Raw genomic sequence first — 22483 nt, forward strand, 5'->3', positions numbered from 1 at the left:
GTGCTATGTGATTGCTAGCAAAACAGCTATGTTAGCATAACATAAACAGTGAAGCTGGAGGATGAACGCTAACACTTGTCCACTCGATAAAAGTTAACGTGAAGCTTCCTGATGGTTAGAGACAAATGCAATCGTATGGCAGGATGCTGTAAATGGACCAAACTTCAGTCAGGAGAACAATTGAGATAATCCATCCACAATACGAGGTTAGTCATTCATATACTGCAACAACATGGGAATAAAGCAGCTGTGAGACAATTCAACATTAATGAATCAACGGTACAGAAAGGGAGGAAGCGCAGTTGTTGGTTTTCCACATAGTCCAAAACATGCTTCGTTTCTTTGCTATTACTGCGGCCCGGCATAATTTGCAGATGATGCTTTCAACCAAAACAGGCGCAGCTTGACGAAACCATCAACATGCGCTATCGCGGTAGAGCGGTATAGTCAAAACCTCTTCCGTTGGCCAAATTTATATCATTTCTATGGTATACCGTTTATACCGCCCACCTCTAGTTTACAGTAAACTGTTCCAAATGTAAGCACCACATCTCAAATCCACCCTCTGCCTTTTGTCTGCTTAATAGAAAATGGCATAACGAAAGAATTGTCCTCTCCTGCCCATGAAATGGACGTTGTCAGTTGTTCAATTACTTTTGGTCTCTTTAAAAAGAGGGTGTCACATGTTAATCTTCGGGAGTCGACAGACACACCGGGGCGTCAAAATCACATGACCAATTTAAGACAACACAGTAACAAGACGCAGCGACCCAGAATCTCAGTTTCAACTTGGGTCGAAAGTGCGGACTTCAAACTATTTACCAGTTTTTAATTGTGTTGATTTGATTTGATTTGATTTTTATTGATTAGCATTCAAATATCTCAGTGAAGACAGAACAAAGATCTACCACAAAGCAAGAAAGCATGAGACAAGGCTAATCAAAAGGTATTGGCTGAAGCATTTGCTTATTACGCCAACCCTTTTCACAAAATATCTTTTTGCATGCAGCTCGAAGCAAATAATAAAACAAAGCAAAAACCAAACAAACAAACAAACAAACAAGAAAAAAAAACAAAAAAACTTTCCACCTTAGATAAGTAACTACATCAAAGCAAAAGAATCAAGAGGGTTTTTTTGTTTTGTTTTTGGGTTTTTTTTGCTCTTTTCATTCTTGATTTATATATTTTTCTAATACTCTATTTTTAAACATGTTTTTAAACAAGGAAAATGAACTACACCTTTTTAAATCACTGTCATAACTATTCCACAGGTTAACTCCTCTAACAGAAACACATCTCTGCTTTATATTTGTCCTCATCTTGTTTTCCTTAAAGAAATCTGTTCCCCTTAAGTCATATTGACTCTCTCTGACTTTGAACAGCTTCTGAGTACTGGGGCAAAGCAAGTTATTTTGTGCTTTATACATTATCTGTGCCATTTTATATTCAACTAAATCATAAAATTTCAGGGTATTCAGATTAATAAACAAAATGTTAGTTGGTTCGATATAGTTTGATTGGTTTATAATTCTTATAGCTCTTTTTTGTAACTTGAAAATAGGAAGAGTGTTCGTTTTATATGCATTACCCCATATCTCCAGACAGTAAGTCACATATGGAAGCAACAGAGTGCAATAAAGTGTGTATAATGATTTTTTTGTTCAGGACATGCTTTGTTTTATAGAGAATAGCAATGGTTTTTGACATTTTTGTTTTCACATGGTTTATATGAGACTTCCAACTCAGCTTATCATCAATTATCACTCCAAGAAATTTATTTTCGTACACTCTTTCAATTTCAATTCCATTATCCCTGATTTTAGATACATTTTTCATTTGTCTAGTGCCAAAAATAATCAATTTTGTTTTCTTTATATTTAATGATAACTTATTTACATCAAACCAGTTTTTTAATATATTTAACTCCTTTTCCACTGTAGTCAGAAGCTGTTCTAAGTTTTTACCTGAGCAGTACAGAGTGGTGTCATCAGCAAAAAATACACATTTTAACAGTTTGGAAACATTACATATGTCATTTATATATAATATAAATAATTTAGGGCCCAGCACAGAGCCCCGAGGAACACCACAAGTTACCTTCAACTGCTTAGATTTTACATTATTGAATTCGACATATTGATATCTTTCATCCAGGTAACTTTTCATCGACTTGTATGCTATCCCTCTTATGCCACATCTCTCTAGTTTATTCATTAATATAGAATGATCAATTGTATCAAACGCCTTTTTTAAGTCTATAAAAACACCAACAGTATATTCCTTATTATCTATTGCATTAGATATCCCTTCAACAAGTTCCATCACTGCCATCGAAGTGGACCTTTTCACTCTAAAGCCATATTGGTTATCACTTAGGAGATTATGCTTCTCAATATATTTATCAAGTCTATTAACAAATAATTTCTCTAAGATTTTTGAGAACTGTGGGAGTAGTGATATTGGCCTATAATTGGTAAACTGACATCTCTCTCTGTTTTTATGGATGGGAATAACTTTTGCTATTTTCATTTGTGAGGGAAACACACCAGTTTGAAAGGACAGATTACAAATGTATGCGAAAGGTTGCACTATATATTCTATAATACTTTTAACTAATATCATGTCAATACCAAAACAGTCAGTGGACTTTTTATTTTTAAATGTCTTCACAATGTTAATTATTTCTCTATGAGTTGCAGCACCAATAAACATGGAGGACACATTCTGAGTAATATGTTTATTTAGGTCGTTATTATTTCTTGACTCTGGAATTTCTTTTGCTAAATTAAAGCCAACATTTACAAAGAAATCATTAAATTCATTTGCAATGTCTTTAGTTTTATCAAGCACAATATCTTTATCTTTTTTAAAATAATCTGGATAATTCTTATTTTTTGAGCCCTTTTTGATTATACTGTTTAATATCCTCCATGTTTCTTGTGTGTTACTTCTACTTTGCTCCAATAATTTGTGGTAATATTCTTTCTTGCTTGTTCTTATAATATTTACTAATCTATTTTTATATAACTTGTACTTTATTTCAGCATCTTTTGTCCTCTGTTTTATGAATCTCTTATATAGATTATTTTTCTTTTTACATGCATCTTCTATCCCCTTTGTGATCCATGGCTTATTTGATCTGTGATGCTTTCTAGTGATCTTCATTAAAGGACAATGTTTTTCATATAGTGAAATTACAGTTGATAAGAATGCATCATATGCACTATTTGAATCTTCATTTGCAAAAACCTCATTCCAATTGTGTTCCTTTAAGTCCACCTGGAGGGCAGCAATGGCTCTTGTTGTTCTATGTCGTATCATATCAAATATTTGATTCTTTTGTTTAGTTTTAATCCCAAAATAATTTTGAAAAATTGCAAAAACAGGAAGATGATCGCTTATATCAGTTATAAGAAGTCCACCTACTATTTCATGGTCAATTTTATTTGTGAATATATTATCTATCAATGTAGCTGTATCAATTGTTATTCTACTTGGTTTTATAATTACAGGGAAAAGGGAGTTACTATACATTGTATTTATGAAATCCGTTGTTTTCTGATGTCCATTTGGGTTTAGCAAATCTATATTAAAATCACCACAAATTATTTGCACTTTTTTATCATTTAGGTTGCTAAACATAGCAGCAAGTTTTTCATTGAATATCTCAAGGCATGAACCTGGTGTCCTATAGATGCAACTTATAATTATATTGTTAGCTTTTTCAACATGGATTTCAATAGTGACACATTCCAATACGTTATCTATGGTGCTTGACATGCATTCAATCAGACTACATTTCAAAACTTTATCTACATATAAAGCAACACCGCCTCCTTTTTTATTCACCCTGTTCATTGTAAATAATTCGTATCCTTCCAGTCCCATTTCACTAACTTTCTCATTATCGAGCCATGTTTCTGATATTGCAATTATATTAAACTTTTTTAACTTACTTAAACATTCTGTAATTTTAGAAAAAATTTTATACAGGCTTCTACTATTGAAATGTATGACCGACAATGCATTTGCCATTTTAATATTCACATTGAATTGGTCATCTGTATAGTACTCACAAGTATTATTGGTGTTATTGTAGAAGTGGGTATCTGGGTCAATGTTACTTTCAGGGTCATGCATGTTGTGCTCTGCATAGTTAAACGTTTTGAAGTTCGTTTTCTCAGCATGTGTGGCAAAATAACCACCTTGACAGTCCTTTTCATAATCAAAGTCTTCCTCTTCAATATCTCTGAATGGAAACCTATAATCTGTGTCCAAACTTGTCATTTATGTGTTTTTGTTTTTGTTGTTGTTGTTTCCATTGTTTTTGAGCCATAAGGCCAGAAACACTTTCCATACCCACTGTTCATTATCCAATCATCACTTTTTCAATAGATTCCATAGCAGATTCCTGATTTTTTATATTGCTCTAAGTCTCTGAGTTCTCTTATCATCACAACTTTCGCTTCTGCGGGATTGCCATTTAGTCTTATCATTACTTTGCAGTTCCTCGTCCATGTCGCTTGTATCTTATTTTGTTTTCTCAGGCTGCGTGCCTGTCTTGCAATTTCAGCAGTCTTTTTCGTTAAATGTTCATTTAAATACACACCAGTCCCTTTTAGCTTCTTGATAGGGCACGTAAAACCAGAGTTAAGTTAAAAAATACACGCAATGTATTTATTGCGTTTTTTTACGTACAGCACTAGCACACACTCTCTGCTTGGGACTGAAAAAAAGAAAAAAAAAAACACCCCTTCTCTATTGTTGGAAAAATGTACCATATCGACCAATCAAAAAATGATATGGCAACGCGTGGCATTTGGTTGTTTGGGAAGAGAGGGAAGTTTTGGCAGTGACACCGGCGAGAGAGAGAGCGTGCGAAAGAAAGAGAGAGAGGTTTGATACGTAAGCGATTTGTGATGTTTAGCGTGTTTGGTGGCTATAGTGTGTAGTTGGTGTGTAGTGTAGTCGTTGTGTTTGTGTGTCAGTTCTACTAGTGACCTTGTCACAGTTGCTGCCTTAAAGCCACCAAAGGCAGATTGCAGTATAAACGCTGTCTCCACATGGAAAACAGGAGTGATCCACCTCCTGCTGTCAGACCTGAAGGTTTATCCCTGTGCTGTTCTCCTCTGTCTTATAGTGACACAAACTATTTTTGCAGTGGCACAAATTATTTGTGTGGCTTCTTATTTGATGCAGAACACCTGATTGTTCTGTAAATAGTTTGAAATGGTTATATTAAAACCGCCTGAGGCCTCGGCTGCATTTTTAGGGAAATAGTTGCAGAGTTGTTGTTTGAAATGATTGGTTAAACATGTTTGTGGTTTTTCCAGTTAAAATCTGCCTTTTTTCTCCTCTGATATTTCCTCCAATGACTGGAGATATGGTGTTGATGAATGTGTCAGAACTAATCCAAAGATATAACCCTGTGCAGTCTGGAGTAATGGCATCATCCAGTCCGTCCTGTTGCCATCAATCACTGTCTGGTTGGCCTCAGTCATGAAGCATGACGGGGTCAGACAATAAGGTCTTTAGAGAGGCTCATCTGTGCTGTCTTTCCTCCATCCAGGACCTGTAAAGGTCCAGAATGAGGAACAAACACATCTCTACAGACCTTTCACATCATGGAGATAAACTGTTCACATTTCTTCCTTCAGGCAGACGATACATAGTGTTGTTAACAGAAAAGCAGACACCACAGACAATTCATTCCCCCGGGCTTTCACTTTGATGAACACTGTGAATGTTCATGTGTATGAGAGCCATGTAATGTCCATGTGTGCCTGCTGACTGTGCTGCTCTGACCCCCCTCCTCCTTTCAGGGTGGAGCCTGCTGGAGTCCGATGGTTGAGACCAGGTCTGAGGAAGTGTAAGTGTGTTTTTAATGGGATTCATGAAAACAAAGCAGCACACATTCAACCATCTTCATCATGTCAGGAGTCATCATCAAAGTGTCAATCAATGAACAGATGATCAATAACTGCAGCTGGATTGTGTTTGTTCTCTCCATCAGATTCCTGTCAACTCACAATCGACACAAACACAGTGAACACAAAGCTCCAACTGTCTGACAACAACAGGAAGGTGACACATGTGAAGGAGGTTCAGTCATATCCTGATCATCCAGACAGATTTGATTACTGGGAACAGCTGCTGTGTAGAAATGGTCTGACTGGTCGCTGTTACTGGGAGGTCGAGTGGAGAGGAGACGTTTTTATATCAGTGACTTACAGAAAAATCAGAAGGAAAGGAGGCAGGGATAAATGTTTGTTTGGACGGAATGATCAGTCCTGGAGACTCTTCTGCACTCATCATCAGCCTCTTTCTGTCTGTCACAATAACAGAGACACACAGACCACCTTCTCCTCCTCCATCTCCTCCTCCTCCTCCTCCTCCTCTGTCTCTAACAGAGCAGCAGTGTATGTGGACTGTCCTGCTGGCACTCTGTCCTTCTACAGAGTCTCCTCTGACACTCTGACCCACCTCCACACCTTCAACACCACATTCACTCAAACTCTTTACCCTGGGTTTAGAGTGTGGTCTGGTTCCTCAGTGTCCCTGTGCTGAGTGGAGTGTAAAGAGTGTCTCCTGTTAGAGAAACACTCTGACTGTTGAACAGATAGTTCAGTCTGTACATGTCTGTCTCTTTCACTCACAAACACATTTTCAGATTCATGGTGTTACGTCCCCACAAAGAGGTCTAGGGGTGTGAGTGTGGGGATCAGTAACAAATGAGTCCGAAAACAGAGTAAAAAGTCAAACAGACAGTTGTTCTATGATAATATAGTTTTATTACAAATAACCTTAACTTAAAGAGCCGGCAACACCGTTTTACCATTAATGCCAACGAAACAAAGGAAACAATCACAGCAACAAAAGAAAAACTACCAAACAAACAAGGGAGGCACACTTCGTACTTTACACCTCAACACGGGGAGACACTCTCAGGGCCCACAAGCCCGTCTACTCGCTAGTTGAAGGAGGCTGTCTGTCCAAAACCTAACCAAAATTGGTGTAGAGCCACAGAGGGGGGAAAAAAGCACACCTCACGCTTCTTCTTCTCCTTCTTCCTCCAGTTTAACAGCAGCTTCCATCGAAGTTGAGTTGCAATACTACCACCCTCTGGTGTTACTTAGACTGCACTTAGCTCTTTAAATCCTCTTAAACAATCCCGTTCTTCTCAGAAACCGTAGAACCACTCCTTTCCTTTCATTACATCCTAGCCAGTCAACCACCTTTTGAAACCTGAGTTCCCCCCTAATCATTCTTCTGTGGTTCCCATCCTGTCTGCATACCGTCTGTAGTTTTCTCTGGTCCCCTCCCAATCAGACCAGGAGTGACATGTTTAGCCGCATGTTCTCCTTAAATTGCTGGCTGTCTGAGTGGTGTCCCAGAAACGATGTGGGCTTCATAGATAATTGGCAAACCTTCTGGAGGAAACCTGGTCTTGTTAGGAGAGACGGCATCCATCCCACTTTGGATGGAGCAGCTCTCATTTCTAGAAATATGGACAAATTTATTAAACCCCCCAAAATATGACTATCCAGAGTTGGGAGCAGGAAGCAGAGTTGCAGTCTTACACGCCTCTCTGCAGCTTCTCTCCTCCTGCTAATTCCCCAAAAACCCATCTCCATAGAGACTGTGTCAGCTCCCAAACAGACAAAAAACAAACTAAAAACCAGCAACAAACAACTTAAACATAAACAATTACAAAGAAAGAACAATACAGTATCCACATCTGAACCAAAGAGTAAAACAGTGAAATGTGGATTATTAAATATTAGGTCTCTCTCCTCCAAGTCTCTGTTAGTACATGACTTAATAATTGATCAACAACTCGATTTACTCTGCCTTACAGAAACCTGGTTGCAGCAGGATGATTATATTAGTTTAAATGAATCAACACCCCCGAGTCATTCTAACTACCAGAAACCTCGAAGCACAGGCCGAGGGGGAGGTGTGGCAGCAATTTTTCACACCAGCCTATTAATTAATGAAAGACCAAGACAGAATTTTAATTCATTTGAAAGCCTGATGCTTAGCCTCGTCCACCCCAGCTGTGAAACTCAGAAACCAGTCTTACTTGTTATCATCTATCGTCCACCTGGGCCTTACACAGAGTTTCTGTCTGATTTCTCAGACTTTTTATGTAATTTAGTTCTGAGCTCAGATAAAATAATTATTGTGGGTGATTTTAACATCCATGTAGATGCTAAAAATGACAGCCTCAACATGGCATTTAATCTGTTATTAGACTCAATTGGTTTCTCTCAAAATGTAAAAGAACCCACCCACCACTTTAATCACACTCTAGATCTTGTTTTTAACATATGGCATCGAACCTGAACATTTAACAGTGTTTCCTGAAAACCCTCTCCTGTCTGATCATTTCCTGATAACATTTACATTTACAATAATTGATTACACAGCGGTAAAGAGTAGACTTTATCAAAGTAGATGTCTTTCTGAAAGTGTTGTAACTAAGTTTAAGAATATAATTCACCCACTGTTATCATCTTCAATGCCCTGTACCAACACAGAGCAGAGCAGCTATCTGAACGCTACCCCAACAGAGGTCGATTATCTTGTTAATAATTTCACCTCCTCACTACGTACGACTCTGGATACTGTAGCTCCTGTGAAAACTAAGGTCTCAAATCAGAAGTACCTGACTCCGTGGTATAATTCTCAAACACATATCCAAAAGCAGATGACTCGTAATCTGGAGAGGAAATGGCGTGTCACAAATCTAGAGGATCATCATTTAACCTGGAGAAATAGTTTGCTGCTTTATAAGAAAGCCCTCCGCAAAGCCAGAACATCTTACTATTCATCACTGATTGAAGAAAATAAGAACAACCCCAGGTTTCTCTTCAGCTCTGTAGCCAGGCTGACAAACAGTCAGAGCTCTTTTGAGCCAACCATCCCTTTAACGTTAACTAGTAATGACTTCATGAACTTCTTCACAAATAAAATTTTTATCATTAGAGAAAAAATTACCAATAATCATCCCACAGATGTAAGCTTAATTAGTTTTACAGCTTTTTATCTAACCCCATAAACTGAACTGAATTTCAAATGTTTCATAATTTTGTGTATGTGTATTGTGTACCTGCAGTGTGTGTCCTCACAGCAGAGTAGACTGCATCTGGATCAAGAGAATGGATTTCTGGAAGATAAACAGAGATCAAACAGAAACATGTTTCCTGTGATAAACTGCACAGTAACTTTAATTCATTCTAACCTTCCCAAAATGGCAGCTGAGCGCCTACACTCAGCTTACCTCGCCTCTTCTTCTTCTGTCTGATGTTGATATCAGCATAGGTCACTTCTTCAGGAGCAGGTGAAGTCTTGGTGACTGAGAAGGAGAGGAAAATCAGACTCAAAACGCCTCTTGTATGTAATGGTGCATTACGGTGTAGTGCTAGATCAGATGAGAAAGCTGGGGTGGAATAGGTCAGGGAGTAGTTGTAGGTCGTACTGGTTGATATAGCAAGTTACTAGCGATGTGAATTGATAAGAATGTAGTGATTCATTATTGGTATCACATATCAATTTGATTCCCTTATTGATTCTCACTGGCTTTGCTCTGAGAGTCGGCATCATCATTAAAGCAAAAATACATACATTTGTGTTAATTAATTACATGCTTTGGGTCAAAGGTTTGTACAGGTAATTATTAGGTATATTTGTCAATCTAATTAATTAGAGTCTTGGTAATTAATTCATCTTGATTAACTGAATTTAATCACACAAGAAAATTTGCCCCAAAGTGCAAATCTTTTTTCTTTTTAATTTTAAAGGGTTTTACTGGATAACAAAATAAATAATAGACATGGACATGAATATTTTAAACTCAAGCTATGCTGGCATTAGGTATTTTCTGTTCTGCAGTTTGCCCTCTAGTGGTTGTTTTTGTGTATTTCTTACTGATCCAGCCAGAGGCAGTTCCTACTCTGTTAATCTGTTGCCATCGATGCCTTCACAAGTTGATAAACGGCATCATCTGTAAGTAATATTGTTTGTTATCACTGAGACGACTTGTGTGCATTATTATTTGTTGTGAAGGAGTGATATCGTTTGTTAGAATTTAATTTGAATGCATGTATAACCTAAGCTAGTAAGGTTAAGCTAGCTCATATGCCATGTGGTTTCTTTAACATTTTGATCATGAGCGTGATTTCCTTTGATGTTTTATTCGGGCACTCAATAAGCAGATAAATATTGTGCTCATATTTTTGAATATGTGACTTACTGGTGTGTTTGTTATATTTTATATTGATGCAACATTTTTATTAGTTTATTTCTGGTTTTGTCAACCGTTTCACACTTTTTCCTTATTACATCATCCAACTCAACACATCGGCCTGTTCCTTGGATTTTGATTTAGAGTGTTTAGCTGTCTGTATAGCTGCGTCTACGTTCACGCGCACAACACTTAGTGAGGACAGAACACAAGCTCTTTTAATTCATGGAGGAAAAGCATTTAAACTGCATTTCAATGCCTGAGACACACAGCACGGTCCGGAGACACGGGCGCGCACACACACACACCACCAGATGGCGTTTTTTGAGCATAAAAAGTAAAAACTTTTTTAATGGCTTAAAAATAAAAAAATGCTATTTGATATATAAGAAACTTTCTAAATAACCAATTAGTTCTTTTTTAGGGGAAAAAAAAGCAATGAGCTATGAACTAGCATATTTTTTGATGAATATCATATTTTTATGAATATCATATTTTTATTACTTCCTTTATTACTTTATTACTTCCTAGGGCCACAAAACGTTATTGGGGCCACAAATCACTCTGTTTGACATAAGGGGTATAATATCACTCTCTAAGGTGACTGAAGAAGAAAACTAGTGATGCGCGGATGGATATTGAAATATCGATTCCTCAGAAAACCAGTTATTTATGTTCTAGAATCGATTCTCATAATAAAATATCTATATTTTAGTAATTTTGGGTAAATTTGTAGTTTATCATTAACAGGAACACAGTGGAAAGAAGCTATATCATTCGGATCATCTAAACTGGAAGGAACTACTTCCTCTTCCACCTTTCATAGTCATATCAGAATCAGAATCAGAAAGGGTTTTATTGCCAAATGTTGAGCAGGTTTACAACATTAGGAAATTGCTGCGGTGCTTCAGTGCAAACATACTGTCAGATGTGCAAAATACAGCTGTATAATAATCATCTCTATATGATTATTAATCATATAGAGATGATTTTTTTTTGTGCCTGTCCCGTTTGGCTCTTTTGCATCAGAATTATTGTCTAAAGGCAAAGAAAGATGCCCAACAGATTTACTTCACCAAATTGACCATCCCAGCCTTGCCATAATGGTCCATTTGATTCACCTTTTATTGTTTATTTTAGTTTCACTTGCTGAATACGGGACAGACTTGACTGGGAGAAAGAAGGGGAGAAAGAAAGAGAAAGAGCTGAGAAGAGAGACAGGGGAGAAGGGCAAAAACCAAAAACCAACAGAATGGGCAGAAAAAAAAAAAGAAAAGAAAATGCATATATCGATCACCTGGATCACCTGTTGAGAAAGAAAAAAGAAAACAAGCCGAAGAGAACAAGAGTAATAGAATAAACAACATCACAATGATATATGGGAATATGACAGTAAATACTAAATATTAAACATTATTGTGCAGCACATAAGATCAACAGCACACAGTGTGCTTTGAGGTAGGAGCCAAAAAGGGTGTAGTTTGTGGGTGTGATCACCCGTGTGTACACCTGTGAGCATGGACGCGCTTGTTTTTAAAAGGTTCCTTCATGTAATGATCTGCTAGAGGGTGTGGGGGGGCCACAGCCCCGTCCTCCAGGGCATGAAGCAGGTATGGAGGAGATCAAAACTCCAGACATCCAGAGGCCCCCAGAACACAAGAGACCAAGGAAGACCAACAGAGGGGCAGCTGCGCCACTGTCCCAGTAAGAGCTGAGGAGAGTCCCAGATGAGGGCTCACTCAGCAGCCGCGGAGCAGGAGCCAGGGGGGGTTGCAGTGACGCGCCCGTGAGCTCCGCCGGCAGCCAGCTGTGCCTGAGTGACCGAGCCCCAGGCCGAGAGGCTGGGGGCACCCCACCTCTGACATGATAGACATAGACATGATTATTAATAAGCAAAAAGAACAAGTAGACTGATGTCCTGTAATCATTATGATGCTATAATTTGAGATACAATAAAAGAGACAATAAATAAAATAAGTTTTTGTACAAAGTATCTGTATTGGATCAGTATCGTCGATACCACCCTAAATTTTACTTCGGTATCGGATCGGAAAGAAAATCAGTGGTCCCGCATCATGGGAGTCTCCCAGCAGCCTGTGCCTACTGCAACATACTGAAGTTGTCAGAATTGGTTAACTTGGGAGATTTTAAGTCTGTCTTAAGTGAATGAGAGAATAACTCTTTTACTCAGTGTGATTGTTTTTAATGTCACTCTTAAGTTGATCTTCTTTTGTATATTTTTCACGTGTTTGTATGGGATATTGCACATACTTATGTGGTATGTGTATTTTGACTTTTGTTGCCACGATGGCAGGTCTCTCTTGGAAATTAGATTTTTTACCTGGATGAATAAAGATCTAATAATAATAACTAAGGGAGGATTCAGGGTCACCTGGTCCAGCCCTAACTATATGCTTTAGCAAAAAGGAAAGTTTGAAGCCTAATCTTAAAAGTAGAGATAGTGTCTGTCTCCTGAATCCAAACTGGAAGCTGGTTCCACAGAAGAGGGGCCTGAAAACTGAAGGGAAGCTAAAACAGGAGAAATCTGCTCTCTCTTTCTAGTCCCTGTCAGTACATTTTGGATTAATTGAAGGCTTTTCTGGGAGGTTTTAGGATGTCCTGATAACAATGAATTACAGTAGTCCAGCCTGAAAATAATAAATGCATGAACTAGTTTTTCTGTGTAATATGTGCATTGAGGGACATATCCTGGTCGAAAATGACTCCAAGTCACTTATAGACTCCTTAGAGATTTTCTCCATCCCTTTGTTTTTGCTTACCTAGATGATATCTTGATCTTTTCTTGATGAACACAAAGATCATGTGTGCTTAGTATTGGAAAGATTATTGGAGAACAAGTTTGTTAAAGTAGAGAAATGTGATTTTCATTGTTTCCTTTCTTTGTTACATAGTTGAAAAGGGGCATCTCCCTTCCAACCAGACAAAGGTGCAAGCGGACAGAGATTGGCCAACTCCTGAGACCCGCAAGCCCTGGCACTGATTCTTTGGTTTTGATAACTTTTACTGCCATGTCACCAGAGACTTTAGAGACTTTTATTGTGGCCTTTCACTATCTCAACAAGCGTTTCTCGTCAACTCCTGTTCTCTCTCAACCAGATCTCTCCAAACATTTCATTGTGGAAGTGGACCCATCAGACTCTGATATGGGGGCAGTTCTGTTCACCAGTGAAGAGACAATGAGAAAAAAAGCACATGGGTGCATTTGACCTTCAATCTGTTGTGAAAAATGCGGTGTGGGCTCTTTGCTCTTGCTTTAGTGTCGATGTGAGAGGAGGCCAGCGGTTCTAGTGCCTGGACTGAGTTGTGCCTGTGGGGCATAGAGAGCTTCTGACGGGACACCCAATCATCGTGTGGCACAACCACAAAAACCTTGCACACCTTCAAGCTGCAATGAGACTCAATGTCTGGCAAGCCAGATGGTCCCTGTTTTTTCTCATTTCAATTTCACCATCACTTACAGACCCGGTTCTGAGAATATCAAGCCAGACGCACTGAACCGCCAATACTCCATCACTGAGCAACGTCCAAGACCACCATCCTGTCCATCCATGAAGCTCTACAGGCTGAACCTGACCCAGGAACTGGAACCCCTGGCCTCCTCCCATGTTCAAACTAGAGAAAGAGCTAATTAAATCCACTGGGTCCAGACCCCAAAATTTACGTTATCCATGAGCCAATCACTCAATCTCGTTTCTGTGATGGTGGTTTTGGTGGAAATCCCTGTCTGAGGATGTCTGTGAATATGTTTCTACCTGTTCAATCTGCACCCAGAACAAGTCCTCTAACTTACACCGACAGGATTATTCAGAACAGGCCCATAACTTAATGATCTCATCTGTCACCCATCTCTCTCCTTTCGAGTTGACCGTGGGGAACCAACCACTTGTGTTCCCTGCAATTGAAGTTGAGCTAACTGTTCCATTCTCCTCTTAAACCTTCCTTGGAGCACCAATCCACCTTGTTGTATGTTAATCACTCACTGTAGATAAATGCACCAAACTGCCTTTCCAAGTCTGGAATTAGGGCATTACCTGCCCTAATCTATGTGACACAGAAACCAACTAGGGAGAAGCAGAAAGACAAACGGAACAGCACTGCCATCCCTTATATTTATCAGATAAACTCAGGTACATAAACTTGTACTTTTCTCCAAGTACAACATCCCAGTGTACTGCAGACCCAGCCACACACTTAGACACAAACTGGTTCAATTTTAGAGACAAAACTCCGTAACACAAACTTAGTAGTGTGTTACGTAGTGTATGCTGTACAGTGTAGTGAGGAATTCTCACAGTGAAGAAAAGACTCCACTGTGTATCTGCATCTAAAGGACAAAGGTCACTCTTTTGAGGATGCCAATGTTCACATTTTGGCATATCGGCATCGGGGTCAAACAAGTGGCGGCCTCCACGGGTGGCAGAGTGTACCAATTGTTTTTTGAGCAGTGCTAATAACCTTCTTAGCCTTATTTTCAGTAGTGGCCCCTGCTTACCAAACACTCAGGCAGTAGGAGACTGAGGAGCAGTAACATGCCAGCAGCAGCTTCCTGGTTATTCTTGCTCAGGACATGAAGACAGTGCAGCCACTCCTGGACCTTCTTTAGCAGGGTGTTGGTGTTGTGGGCAGACAGATTCCACACGTCAAGGGCGTAGATTTGGTTTTGGCATTGGTGGGGACGGATGATTCAACCGCTGAACCCTGCCCGGTTTCTTTCTTAGTTAGCGTATTGTCTGTCTTGTCTTAATGTTGGTTTATGTTGGTTTCTAATGGAGCACTGTAACAAAACATTATTTCCCCCAGGGATCAATAAAGTATTCTGATTCTGATTTTTTCCCTTTTTGTCTTTGCTTCTTAATAAAAAGGAGAATATATTTGCCTACATATCCTATTCTACATGCTTTTAAATCATTTAGTTTATTTCAGCCATATTCCATAGAAATCAGGTATCATACAAAAATAAAAATAGTTCCTCCTCTCCTCCTTGCAGGTTCTCGCAGCGCAGGCTTGCCGCTGCTAAAACTAAACAGAGCTCCCTGAAAGGCACAGCCAATCACATTGGCCATATTTGTCACATGATGTAGGAGAGAACATAATTTAACTCTTTCTGCACCGCTGGGTGAGACGTTGATCGGGGTTTTTCTTTTCTTTCTATCGGTTTTGTTTTTCTTTACTCGCAGAGATCAAATTATTGGTGGGGACAATTCAATAATCACTGGATATTGGTGGGGACATGTCCCTTCCGTCCACGCCAAATCTACGCCCTTGCCACACCTTGTACATTTATAATGGAAGGGAAATGGACTTGTCGTGCCTCCTGAAGTGTCATGGTCCTTGGTCATTTGACCCAGTGTTTTGCGTTCTTAGTGCAGGCTGAGAGAGGTGGACCAACTGATTGAGTTCAGTTGGTTAAGAAGTCTTTGATCCAGGAGTAGGTGGTGGGGGGTATGAAGGTGATGAGAATGTCTGGTACTATGGTGCTGAACACTGAGCTGTAGTAAAAAGAAAGAAAAGTGCATAGCTGACATAGCTCTTCCTGTATTCCAGATGGCTCGGCGTTCTGTGAAAAGTGAGAGTGATGGTGAACACCATGTCAGAACATAAGGGTGTCCATAAATGCACGTGTAATCGTATCATCAGATTTGTGGCTGTATGTTCGCGAATCTAGGGTGAAAGCAGGTGCTGGGCTGTCAACTGAGAGTCTGGGGATGATGGGCACAACTTGCCCATCAACAGGGTTAGGTCACTGAGCTGGTCAAAAAACTCCTTGGTTGCAGGGTGGATGCAGTTTGCCCTGAGTTCATGAAGGCTTTTATGCTTCGGCTGCTGTCCCCGTGACCCAGCCCCATATGAGCAGGAGAAAATTAATGGATGGATTGAATTTTAATAAATATTTGATATGCCAAATAGTATGTGGCAGGCAGGATTTAGACCCAGATGCAGGACATGTAGAAAGTGAGGAAAACATAATGCTTAATAGGAAGATAAACTAAACACAGGACACAAAGAACCACAAAAAAACAAAAGAAAACAGGAGGAGAATAAGGAGATAAGAGAAAATTGACACAATTAAACTGGGGAGCAAGGAGAACAAAAGCAGGAACACAGAGGGGGACTGCTTACTGCATAATCAAGATACACAGAGACTCAACGGAAAAATAATCTAGGAAGTAGGAACTTCGAGGCAGAATACAAATAAAGACTGATGGAAGACAGACTAATATCATTTTTATACTTCTATTGACATCAAGAAAAACAGAAAGAATGTGACTGATAGAGTAAAACTCAAATAATGTGTACAGAAATGGAGATTAAAAACCCACAAAGAAACTCAAAACCATGGGTTCAAGACATGTTTCGGTGTTTTTTTAGGACTTTCTTTTTTCTCAAATACACTGTGTCATCCTTTGCCTGTATAAGCTAGTTCAGGTGGACCAAATCCTAATCCAGCCTGATCACTAAAATGGTAAGAGCAGCACTTCAGTTCACTGTTTGGAGTTTTGAAACTCTCAGCAAACAGACTTCACGCTGACCAACACTCAGTTCATCAGAGACCAATCATGATTGTTAGTTTGTGTCATTGTGAAGATTCATGACTTCTTCTAAAGTCTTAGAGTTGACTACAGCTGACTGTGAACTAGAGCTGGGCGATAGAATGATAACGATATGTATTGCGAAATAACTTTTTCTCAATAAAAAAATTAAACTATTGCGATAGACCTCATCTCTCTTGTCCTCTTAAAAAAAAAGAAGAACAGCCGATCCAAATTAGGTAACGCAGAGTCGAACCAATCACAGCCGCAGCGTCACGTCACATGACTTGTTACGTACAGCACAAGTGCCAAGCCGCACATGTGTATTTGTTTGGGAAGCAGCCAGCCACCGTGCTGCCCGGGTAATAGAGAATAGAATAGAATAGAATAGAATTGAATAATCCTTTAATTGTCCCACAAGGGGAAATTTGGTTGTAACAGCAGCCAAAAAGACAAATATACAAACAAACAGTACACAGGACACAGAACAGAAACATACACAATTTTTCTTACATATTTTTTCTTAAGGACAATGGTTACTATATACAGAGTACTGTACAGTTATTAAATAAAATAAAATATAACAACAGATAAGAGGCAAACCAGGTTGTAGTGTGAATCGGTTAATTAACTTATTGCAGTTACAGCGCTGATGTAAACATCTGTGTTTGTTGGGAGCAGTTCTGATTGTACAGTCTGACAGCTGCAGGGAGGAAGGACCTGCAGAAACGCTCCTTCATGCATCGAGGATGCAGCAGTCTGTCACTGAAGCAGCTCTGGAGCAACATCTACATGCATGGGGGAGACTCTGTCCATCAGAGATGTTATTTTGACCAGAGTCCTTCTGTCTCCCACCACCTGCACTGGGTCCAGGGTGCATCCCAGAGCAGAGCTGGCCTTCCTGATGAGTTTATCCAACCTCTTCCTCTCAAACTGCTGCTCCAACATACCACACTGTAAAAAATGACAGATGCCACCACAGAGTCATAGAAGGTCTTTAAAAGCGCTCCCTGGACTCCACATGACCTCAGCCACCTCAGCAGGTGGAGTCTGCTCTGACCCTTCCTGTAAAGAGCATCAGTGTTGTGGCTCCAGTCCAGTTTATTATTCAGGTGAACACCCAGGTACCTATAAGAGTCCACTATCTCAATGTCCACCGGTGTCAGTGTGGTGGGTCTGCGTCTCCGGAAGTCCACCACCAACTCCTTGGTTTTCCCGGCGTTGATCAGCAGGTGGTTCTGCTGACAGGTGAGTCAGAGCTCGGTGCAGGAGGTAGATGATGACGTCCTCCACCCCGATGCCAGGCTGGTAAGCAAACTGCAGCGGATCCAATGAAGACCTCACCAGGGGGCGCAGATGGTTTAGAACCAACCTCTCGAGGGTCTTCATCAGGTGCGATGTCAGGGCTACCGGCCTGTAGCTAATGAGGTCCTTGGGATGGGAGGTCTTTGGTACCGGTACCACACAGGAGGTCTTCCACAGCTGTGGTACTTTCCCCAGTGACAGGCTCAGGTTGAACAGATAACCTAGGATGCTACACAGTTCATCTGCGCAGCATCTCAGGAGCCTGGAGCTGATGTCATCTGGACCTGCAGCCTTCTGCACCTTGATCTTGATCTTGCGAAGCTCGTTCCTCACTTGAAGTGCTGAAATAGAAAGAGTGGATTTTGGGGGAGGGGGGTGTATGTTGGAGTCCACAGAAGCCGGGGGTGGGTGTAATGACTGGGAGCTGGGAGGTGTGAAGTCCTGAGATGAAGGACAGGCAGTCCCTGAAGATGAAGGAGATTGGAGCAGGGGGGACGATGCTGTGGGAGGGGTGGGTGTTTGATCAAACCTATTAAAATATTTATTTAGGTCATTCACCCACCCCAAGTCTCCTGCAGCCTGGGGGGCTGGTTTTTGTCCTGGGATTGTCCTCAGGCTGTTCCAAACACCTCTGATGTTGTCCTGTTGCAGCTGCTCTTCCATCTTCCTCCTGTAGTTTTCCTTTCCTTGCCTTTCCCAAATCAAAAACCCTGGATTAACGGAGATGTTCGCGCGGCACTGGCGGCACGGAGCACCGCCTTTGCCTCCGCGAACACATCGGACTACAAACACGCACATTACCAACTCCGGAAGACGATCAAAGCAGCCAAACGTGAGTACAGGGACAGGGTGGAGCAACAGTTTGACGACCCTCGGAGTATGTGGCAGGGACTAAACACGATCACAGACTTTAGAGGGAAAACCAGCACACAGCAGACCACGGCCTCTCTGTGTGAGGATCTAAACGTATTCTACGCTAGATTCGACACAGCGAACACCATGAGACCGGACAGTGTGCGCACCGCGGATGACGTCAGTGCGCACACTGTGTCTGAGGAGGATGTGCGGAAGTGCTTCAGGAAGGTGAACGCGCGCAAAGCTACTGGTCCGGACGGGATTCCCGGCCGCGTCCTCAAGTCATGCGCGGCTCAGCTGGCTGGAGTGTTCACGCACATCTTCAACCTTTCCCTCTCTCTGTCTGTAGTCCCAGCCTGCTTCAAAATGGCCACCATCGTCCCTGTACCCAAATCCTCCACCATCTCCTCATTGAACGACTGGCGACCTGTAGCCCTGACCCCCATCGTAAGCAAATGCTTCGAGAAGCTGGTCAGGGACTTCATCCGCTCTGCACTACCCGACTCACTGGACCCTCTACAGTTTGCATACCGCCACAACAGGTCCACTGATGATGCCATAGCCCTGACACTACACACTGCCCTGTCACACCTGGAGAAGAGAGACACGTATGTGAGAATGCTGTTTGTAGATTACAGCTCAGCATTCAATACCATCGTTCCCTCGAAGCTGGACAGGAAACTGCAGGATCTAGGACTGAGCAGCTCCCTCTGCAGCTGGATCCTTAGCTTCCTGTCTGACAGACGCCAGGTGGTCAGACTGGGCAGCATCACCTCATCCCCCATCACACTGAACACTGGTGCTCCACAGGGGTGTGTACTGAGCCCTCTCCTGTACTTACTCTACACCTACGACTGCACAGCCACTAACAACTCCAACATCATTGTGAAGTTTGCAGACGACACTACAGTGGTGGGTCTTATCACCAACGGTGATGAGACGGCTTACAGGGAGGAGGTCAGCGCCCTGACCCACTGGTGTCAAGACAACCATCTCACCCTCAACGTCGCAAAGACAAAGGAGTTGATAGTGGACTTCCGGAGGTGCAGAGAAGTACACACCCCCATCACCATCAACGGCGCTGCTGTGGAGAGAGTGAGCAGCTTCCGGTTCCTTGGTGTACATCTGTCTGAGGATCTTACGTGGTCAGTACACACAAACAAAACAGTGAAGAAGGCGCAGCAGCGCCTCTTCTTTCTCAGGAGACTGAAAAGATTCGGCATGAGCCCCCGCATCCTCAGGACCTTCTATCACTGTGCCATTGAGAGCATCCTCACTGGATGCATCACCACCTGGTATGGCAACAGCACCGCCTACAACTGCAAAGCTCTCCAGCGAGTAGTGCGGTGCTCTGAACGGATAATTGGAGGTGAGCTTCCCTCCCTCCAAGACATCTACAGGAAGCGCTGCCTGAGGAAAGCGGGGAGGATCATCAAGGACTCCAGTCACCCCAGCCATAAACTGTTCAGACTGCTTCCATCAGGAAGGAGGTTCTGCAGCATCCGGTCCCGTACCAGCAGACTGAGAGACAGCTTCTTCCATCAGGCCATCAGACTGCTGAACACTTCATAGACACCTCAGCTTCACTACTGGAACTTTAACATTATGCACTCCACACTGTATATAAATGCCACTGTTTTGCACATATTCAACTCTGTATATTTTATATATTTTATTATTATTATTATTATTATTATTTTATTTTTATTTTTTTTTACTATTTAATTTGTAAAAATGTGCATCCACACACACACACACACACACACACACACACACACACACACACACGTAGGAAAATATTTAGTATACACATCCAGAAATGCATACACTATTATATATTGTACATATATTTATTAGTTTCAGGTTGGCCATTCTTGTATTTTGCTCGTTTGTGTTGTTGTGTTTGCACATCTCTGTTGCTTGTGGGGCTCGCACACAAGAATTTCACTCGCATGTGCTGTGCCAGTGTGCCTGCACATGTGATGTGACAATAAAAGTGATTTGATTTGATTTGATTTGATTATCTTCCATTTCAGCTTCTTCTGAACACCTCTCAGCTCCTGTTTGTCTCCAGATCTAAAGACTCTTATTCTCCTTGAGTAGAGCCTTAATTTCAGAATTTATCCATGTCTTGTTGTTAGAAAAACACCATACTTTTATGATGGGTACGGTGTTGTCCACACAGAAGTTCATGTAATCCGTAATGCAGTCTGTGATGCTGTTGAGGTCATCCTCCAGGGGGCTGCAGAGGTTGTCCACACAGTAGAACGGAAAAAGTCCCTCAGGGCCTCTTCAGTCTCTGCCGACCATTTCCTTACTGTGAGTTTCACAACTGGTTCTCTGTGTACCAGAGGTTTATACACAGGCTGGAGAAAAAAAACCTCTAGTATGGAGGAAATGAGTGTGCCGACTAGAGAAAAATCAACCGAGCGTGACCGAAGAGAAAACCGATGATGGTTCCAACGCCGGAGAGATTGTCGAACAGAAGAGTCATAGAAGTTCCGTAGTGTGAAGGTATTTCCGCTATTTCAAGTCTGACAAAAAACAGAGCAGCTGCACTGTAAATGTGCCGAAAGCAAGTCTGGAAATACAATAAAGCGGTGCAGCTCAGTCTCTGACTGGAAGCGCTAATTCGTCATTCGGCTTTTGTCAGACTAAAGTAACTGTTAAAACTGTTTGAAAAGCTCAGCTATACAACAAGGACAGATTGAGAATTTCCTTTTAGTTCTCAGTTTATTTGATATTGACAAAAGTTAGTCAGTTTTGTCTGTTCTTCTGTAAAACAAACTAAGATTTATTTTTAGAATTAATATTTTGTTTCTAAGTGGAATTGACAGTTTAGTCTGTTTTGTTTGTTCTATTTTGAAACTTAAACGCTTTAGCGGCTGCCTTTTGTGTAGTTTGCAATATTTGCCTTTATTTATCTGAAAAAGTCTCATGTTCCTTAAGTACATCTACCCTGTTGAACTTATTATGGGAAATAAATATTTAAATCAAAACAAGCTGCTGATTATTTCACATTTTACTTGTGAGCAACGGCACATTTAAATCTTACAAATATAGTTATTTGGCTGATATCGTGATAGATATCGTTATCGCCTGAAATGAAAAAAACATATCGTGATATGAAAAAATCTTATATCGCCCAGCTCTACTGTGAGTATTAAAACCATCCCCACTTCCACAATAAGAAAAGCTTGACATGTGACGGTAGAGCGGAGATAGGCTGGCAGCTCTGAGCATCATCTCACATAGAAAAGGGAGTAGATCATCAGATCCTCATGAGTAAAATCTGACTGTCACCCTCAGAGAGCTTCAGGTGAATAAGTTTACCTGGTTAGTTCAGGTGAGCCATACCTCTCAGTTTCTTCAACAGAACCACACCTCCAACCAGGACCAGAACCAGGACCAGGACTACAGGGAGCACCAGGAGATAAAGAGGAAGGGAGGAGGAAGAGTCTGGAGAGGAAGAGGAGGGAGGGAAAGTGGTGAGAAGAAGAGGAGAGGTTGTGGTACGAGGAGGATC

General features: G+C 41.0%; 1 protein-coding gene and 1 long non-coding RNA gene across 3 annotated transcripts in view; one reads left to right on the forward strand and one right to left on the reverse strand.

The window, feature by feature from the left end:
• LOC146672893 (protein NLRC3-like) overlaps positions 1-6670 on the forward strand; it is a 35278-nt gene extending 28608 nt beyond the window's left edge. For both annotated transcript variants that reach the window (XM_085401652.1, XM_085401651.1), the window contains 2 exons: positions 5823-5869; positions 6014-6670. In XM_085401652.1, the coding sequence (XP_085257778.1) occupies positions 5823-5869; positions 6014-6567 (601 nt within the window). In that variant the 3' untranslated portion in view covers positions 6568-6670. The remainder of the gene's footprint in view (positions 1-5822; positions 5870-6013) is intronic.
• Positions 6671-9111: 2441 nt separating this feature from the next.
• LOC146672894 (uncharacterized) lies at positions 9112-22470 on the reverse strand. Its single transcript, XR_014910430.1, has 3 exons — positions 22315-22470; positions 9284-9358; positions 9112-9169 (listed from the first exon to the last, which is right to left on the reverse strand). It is a non-coding gene; the product is annotated as an uncharacterized LOC146672894 (long non-coding RNA).
• Positions 22471-22483: the final 13 nt, after the last annotated feature.

The sequence above is a fragment of the Rhamphochromis longiceps genome, linkage group LG3 (assembly GCF_057381845.1).
Source record: "Rhamphochromis longiceps isolate RC_006_pf linkage group LG3, R_longiceps_female_GT1.1, whole genome shotgun sequence".
Classification (NCBI taxonomy): domain Eukaryota; kingdom Metazoa; phylum Chordata; class Actinopteri; order Cichliformes; family Cichlidae; genus Rhamphochromis; species Rhamphochromis longiceps.